Here is a 7,500-nt window from a genome sequence, read left to right on the forward strand (position 1 = left end):
CATAAAAATTAATATATAATTATATATATATATATATTATATATTATATATATCTATAATATATAAATTAAGTGGATAACCCAACAGCTCTCTCTCACACACACACAAACTTACACACACGCACATACACACGCACACGCACGCACACACATACACAGGCGATCTATTATTTGACGACGGGTTTCTACGTTCTCTGTATTTCGTGAAAAGCTACCTACAACACCCGCTGAATAACAATGTTCTTCTAGTTGGAAGGCGAACAGACGTTCCTCTTTACAGCAACAACACGGTACTACCCTACCAGCAGCCAACCACAACCACCATAACCACTCCGACGACTACCACTACTGCCGATTCACCTGGAAAATTTCCGTTACCTCTTCAAAATACCACTGCGAGTAATAGTAGTAGTAGTAGTAGTAGTAGTAGTAGTAGTAGTAGCAGCAGCAGCGGCGGTGGTAACGTACCAGTAGCAACAACTGCACCACTGGTTACCACAATGAAACCGATTGTTCTGACGTCAGAGATGTTCCAAAAGTTTATCGATTATTTTGCTAAACCGAATCTAGCAAAACTCGCTAGAGGTGGGGTGCTAAGGGGTACCGATACTATAGATTATTTCCTCTTCACTAGAGAGGGCAGTCGGTATAATTGGACCAGGATTGCGAATGTGGTCATCGGCAGGGCGGCTTACGATAATTATCTCATCGCTATGGCAGCAATGACGGGTTAGTGGTTGGTTGGTTGGTTAGTGATTGATTGGTTGGTTGATTGGTTGGTTGGCAAGCTGGCTGGCTGGTTGATTGGTTGGTTGATTGATTGATTGGTTGGTTGGTTGATTGGTGGGTTGGTTGGTTGATTGATTAGTTGATTGGTTGTTGGTTTGTTGCTGGATGCTTAAGTTGATTGGTTGGTTGATTGATTGGTTTGGCTGATTGGTTGATTGATTGGCTGGTTTCTTTGTTGATGGTTGGTTGGTTGGTTGGTGGATTGGTTGGTTGGTTGATTGACTGGTTGGTGAAATTCATATATTTTTCAGCAAAAGAATTTTTTTTAAACAGATCAAATTTGTAGAAAAAAATTAAATAAATTAAAACAAACCTAGACAATTAAATTATCAAAAGATAGATTATTGAGTAATTAAATCTATCAATTTATTCAAAGATAATGACGTCATAACTTGTTTTTTTTAAATTTGTTACATAAAAAAATAATTTTTATCAGCAATTCTTTATAAAATACTACCTGATCAACATCATTTAGGCCAACATTATCACCAAAATCGCTTCACAATAACCATCTCTATCTTCATCTTCATCACCATCTTTATCATCATCATCATCATTTTTTTTATCATCTTCATCATCATCTTCATCGCCATCTTCATCATCATCTTCATCATCATCGCCATCTCCATCATCATCTTTTTCATCATCATCATCTTCATCATCATCTTCATCGCCATCTTCACCGCCATCTTCACCATCATTCTCATCGTCGTCCTCACCATCATTTTTTGTTATATCTTTCACCTTGAAAAAAAAATGTCTACAATCAATACAAGAGTCAAGAAATTTCTAATGCAGCGCGTCCGTCGTAATCTTGGCAAGATGACAGGAAAGCCAGATTAATTGAAAAACATCCAATCAATGAAACCCTATTCAAAGACACATACTTACATATGAATGCGGCGCTACATAAATTGATTGCAGAGTTTTTACGTCACACGTACGCACACAAACACACAGGCACGCACACACACGCGCGCGCGCAAACGTACATATACAGTTATTAAATTTATGTTATAAATATTTTTTTAGGATGTCATATGATTTTGAAATCAATACCGTTTTACTAAACTTCAGCTGACTTTCTGGTGATTAAGTTCAACTAATCACAACCATCATCATCACCACCACATTACCATCATCATTACAATCATCGTCATCATCATCACCACCACCACATCATTATCATCATCATCATTACAATCATCATCACCACATCATCGTCATCATCATCAATACCACATCATCATCATCATCATAATTACAATCATCATCACCACATCATCATCATCATCATCATTACCACATCATCATCATCATCATCATCATCATCATCATCATCATCATCATCATCATCATCATCATCATCATCATTACAACCATCGTCATCATCACTACCACATCATCTTCATCATCATCATCATCGTCGTCACCAGGAAGCATATCAATAGACGTGACCGGCACAGTTGTCTGTGTGCACCTAGCCAAACCAGGTGTCAGAAACACAGGCTTTCAGAACCCGGACAATGACCACAACTTCAAGGCAATTGGTTGGCCAATATGATTAATTTATTAATTTATTCATCCTCTAAAAATTAATTAACATAATTTATTCGGTAACATTCGTGAGGGAGAAAAAAACCGCGATTTTTATCATTCTAAACCTCATTTTTTTATTGATCGGTTCTTTATTTTTCTTGCCGCTTCTGACACTCATTATTACGCACCCGAGTTACAAACTCTACATAAAATGAAATATCTTATAAGCATGGAACGATGGAATCCTAATAAGAGACTAAACCGAATTCTTATAAGCATGGAACGATGGAATCCTAATAAGAGACTAAACCGAATTCAGTTTCGTTTCGTTTCGCCTCGTTTGCATTTTCACGGAGGGTGACACTTTATTCGAGTTATCTAATAAAAAATCATTCAATGAGTTCTTCAGCATTTATCAGTCAGTAGTATCGATAGAGAGAGAAAGAGAATAAAAACGTGTGGAGTGTCATCGCTAAGTTCCAAAGGTTGAGGGCTTGACAGCACTTGAGAAATTTATAACACGAAGCGCTATACCCTTTAGTCATAGAATCATTTTCACATTTTTATAGGTACTAAAAAAAATTTTCTGTTCGGTATCGTTATCGTTAACTTGCATTAATATTATTATTAATCCCGCATTACCGATTCCACATACTAATTATAATAATTTATGTTAATTTGTACAGGCCCTTTCGATTGGGGCAAGGGCCTAACGAGCGTCACCCACTACTACACTCAGAACAACGAAAAGGGCTTTCCGGGTAAATTGATCAGCAGGTATGAAAACCACAAAGTGTTATAAATACTAATTAGTTCACCCGGCCAACTAATTAACATATTTATTCGTAAGTCAGCTGACCTGGGCTAGCTTATTTACATATTTGCATATATAGCTAATTTACATATTTGAACAAATTTGCATATTAAAAAATAATTTGCATTATTTTTTCTTCAATATTTTTTTAAATGTAAGTATATTTTCGGGTTTATTTTGCAATCTTACCTACACCCACGTACACACACACTCACACACACACACACACACACACACACACACACATATATATATATATATATATTTCTATATAAAATAATGAAGATAAACCGATGCACATTTTGCTTAGGTATTTCATTTTATTTATGATTGTCAATCTAAACACCATTTCATCAATCAATTGAACAAACGAACGAACAAACGAACGAGCGAACGAACGAACGAGCGAACGAACTAACAATTATTCAATGAACGAACCAATCAACCAACCAATCAACCAACCAATCAACCATCCACTTGTACGAATATGTATATATCTATAATGTACATTAATACTTATGAGAAAATGAATTAAAACTGATAGAGCACACAACAATATTAATGTTTATAATTTTTATATGGTAATCATTATCAGTGTCTGCACGGTCGTCGTCTTCGTCGTCATCATCCTCTTCACCATGCGTAAGAGAAAAAAGTCTACTGTGGTTTTAAACAAATTTGAAAAAAATCCAAATTTCATCTACTTTATATAAATATTTATAAAATATTTATAGTTACTTTTGTATAAAATATTTATAATTAATTTTGTATAATTATGTATCACAAATACACACACACACTCACACACACACACACACAAACAACTAAATATAAATAATTGTGATGTCATATAATGTAATGTTACACATTCACACACACACACACATTTATATATATATATGTATGTATATATACATATAAATCTGTGTAGTCACACTTAATGATGATGATGGCTTTGTATAAATTATTGAAGTGTAACCAGTGTATTATTATAATTGAGATATGCATTGTTCAGCTTTGTTTCGAAATTATGCATGAGTGTGTGCGCGTGTGTGTGTGTGTGACTGTGTGTGTGTGTGTGTGTGGATAAGAATTTGCCTGTTTGGATTAGTCTTTGTAGGTCAGTGTATGTATATATGTATGTGTATGTAGGAATGTATGTATGTGTGCTGGATTTGTCTTTGTATGTCAGTGTATGTATGTATGTATGTGTATGTAGGAATTATTATTATTATTATTATTATTACAAGTCAATTTGTACAGCGCTAATTACAAAAAAATATCTCAAAAGCGCTCCCTAAAATAAATGAAAAAACCAAATATTAATCAAACGAAGACAAAGACATTGTTAAATCTGCGAAAATAAATGAGTCTTCAGCTCCTTTTTAAATAAAAACAATGACATATCTGGTCTTCTTAGAGACGCCGGTAGACTGTTCCAAACCACCGGTCCAGCAACAGCAATATTGCGTGATCCGGTCTGTAAATTCGTTGTCGGCACAACCAGGAGGTTCATGTCATTTGATCTCAACTGCGAACCCAACACAGATGTTTTTCTGATGAACATGTCTGCCAAATACTGTGGTGCTAAACCATGTAATGACCGAAACGTTAAGACAGCAATTCTAAAAAATATTCTTTTTCAATTTTTAGCCGGTGTAGGTCATTCAAGATTGGAGTCACGTGATCGAACTTCAGATTTTATGTGAAAAATTTTGCAGCTCGATTTTGAATAGACTGAAGTACAGCTATTGACTTGATGTATGTATTAAAATGTGTTAAAATGCAGGAATGTATGTATGTATGTATGTGCGTGTGTGTGTGTGCGTGTGTGTGTGTGCATGAGGTTATATTGTGCGGCTATAGTTGCAGTTGTTATTGCTTTAATTTCATTGAAAGACCAATGTATGTCATTTTATATTATCATTATATAATATTAGTTACCATTGTTATTAGAGTTGTAGTAGTAGTAGTAAAAAAGTATTAGTAGTAGTCGTAGTTGGTGTAGTAGTAGCAGTAGTGGTAGTTGGTGTAGTAGCAGCAGCAGTGGTAGTAGCAGTAGTAGCAGCAGCAAGTAAAGACAATGTTTAGAGTGGTTGCTATTTACTTCAAAGCCTAACAAAGTGTTTTCCCTTGTTAAACAAATCTAAAGAAAAATTCTTCACTGCATAAATTTTATTAGATTATATTGCTAATTTTAATATACTTAATTTAGATTCTATTAGTAGTAGTAGTAGTAGTAGTAGTAGTAGTAGTAGTACGAGAAGTAGTAGTTGTAGTATAAGTAGTAGCTACAGAGCGTCATTAGTGGTAGGAAAAGTAAAGTTGTAGTTGTCGTGGTGGTGGTAGTAGTAGTCGTAGTTTTAGTAGTATTAGCACCAGTTGTTGTCGTTATGTTAGATGAACTTTTTTTCTCTGTCGAAACTAATTATGTAATTTTCTCTGTAATACGTATTTAAATACGCGAGCAAAAATTTTTTCCACTCACACACCCAAACATACGCAAACACACACACACAAACACATTTTTTTTTATTTATTGGAAGAAGCACAAAAAAGTAAACATAATACTTGTGATAGTGCCTTAACTAAAGTTGTCCTTTCAACCAAGTTCAACAAAAAATTCAACAAAGTTAATTGAAAATGAAGAAATTAAAAATGATGGCAATTCGTGCACGCGAACATACGTCACAAAAATTTATACATTTGCAGTTCAAAAGTAAATAATGTTCGCCTCCCATAATATTGACAATTAAATAAATAAGGATTGAATCGACATGACAAATTCACAGTAGAGGTTCATTACAGAAACAAATTCAAATATCAATTCTGGCATATTTTAAAAGTTTATCGTTAAAGGATCATTACATAGGCAAATGCGAGAATCATGATGTTATTAACTCATTATGAAAAATTTATCGTTGAAAGTCTATTACAAAACAAATTCTATTTTTATAAAATGTTTACCGTAAAAGAACTATCACACACATTCATTTTCATTTTGAAAGTTTACCGTAAAAAGTTTACCGTTCGAAGCATATTCATGCTCCCTCAAGTACGTTAGATCCATAATTCACTCATGCACGCACACTCATGTCCACACATTTATATCCATCCATACACATTCATATCCTTTCATACACATTCATACCCTTTCATACACATTCATAACATATTCGTGCTCCATATCAAAGTGGCCGTCTTTCTTGTTATTGATACTATAATTATTTTTATAAAAAATAAGTATTTTTATTTATTAATTAAATAATTTTTGAGCTTATTTTTAAATAAATGGATCAAAGTAATTTCTTTTATTTCCAGCGGAATTAGCTCGTCCCAGACTCTAGGTCCTGTTATTTTTAAACTTGAATTCACTAATTTAATTCTCTGCGGTACAAAATAAAATGTATGCGCGCTTCTCAAGACTTTTGTTTTGACATTTGACGCTAGGGTAAAGAAATCTAGAAAAAATTTTGTTAACTTTTGTTGTAAGTATTTAAACACGAAGATTACCAGAAAGTAAAGATGCAAATTTTTAACACTAAGAATGTTTGCCTCCGTATAATAACCAGTTATGTGGCAACGTGGATGAAGGCCAAGCAGCAATCGAATAAATCGATTTTGTGTTACGACAATTGGATTAAGGTGTGAATCAGGACTATTGCCCCAAAGAAGATTACAATAGACCAAATAAGGATGAATTAACGCATAATAAAGATTTACTAATATATTTTTATTAATTTTATGTTTAATTTTATGTAGCATACCTATGATTCTATATGATTTTTGTGATATTGAATTAATGTGCAAATCCTATGACAGGTTATCTCTGATTATTATACCTAAAAATTTTGTTTCAGTGGAACGAGATATTATTTTGTCATTTATTGATATTGTCAAGTCATTGATGCCATTTGTAATTATTTTCGGACCGAATATTAAATAAGTACATTTTGAATAATTTATTATTAATTTATTTAATAAAAACCAGTTTGCTATATATTTTAAGTTATTATTAATTATTATCTGATCTTCTTGAGGATTTTTGGTATGAAAAAAGATAGTGGTATCGTCAGCAAAAAGTAAGAATTTGGCTGTAGTAGGAACCAGACAGAGTTCGTTAATAAACACCGAAAAAAGCAATGGTCCCAGTATTGATCCCTGCGGAACACCGGAGTTTATAATTAACTTCTCCGAATTGTGTCCATTTATCGAGACATATTGTTTTCTATTTTTTAGGTAAGTGGAAAACCAATTAAGAGCTACACCTCTGATTCCATATACTCGCAGTTTCTGTAAAAGTAATTCATGGTTTATAAGGTCAAAGGTTTTTGACAGGTCTATAAAGATTCCGACAGT

The 7,500-nt window shown here is 33.5% G+C and overlaps 1 protein-coding gene across 1 annotated transcript in view; it reads left to right on the forward strand.

Moving 5' to 3' along the window:
* The window catches only part of HELRODRAFT_192963 (hypothetical protein), a gene marked incomplete at its 5' end in the record, with an annotated part of 2,264 nt that extends 1,629 nt beyond the window's left edge, over window positions 1–635 (forward strand). The window contains 2 exon segments of the mRNA XM_009025204.1: window positions 159–435; window positions 455–635. Coding sequence (XP_009023452.1) covers window positions 159–435; window positions 455–473 — 296 coding nt within the window. The 3' untranslated portion in view covers window positions 474–635.
* Between the last annotated feature and the right edge of the window lie 6,865 nt (window positions 636–7,500).

Source organism: Helobdella robusta (genome assembly GCF_000326865.2).
Source record: "Helobdella robusta unplaced genomic scaffold HELROscaffold_40, whole genome shotgun sequence".
Taxonomy (NCBI): domain Eukaryota; kingdom Metazoa; phylum Annelida; class Clitellata; order Rhynchobdellida; family Glossiphoniidae; genus Helobdella; species Helobdella robusta.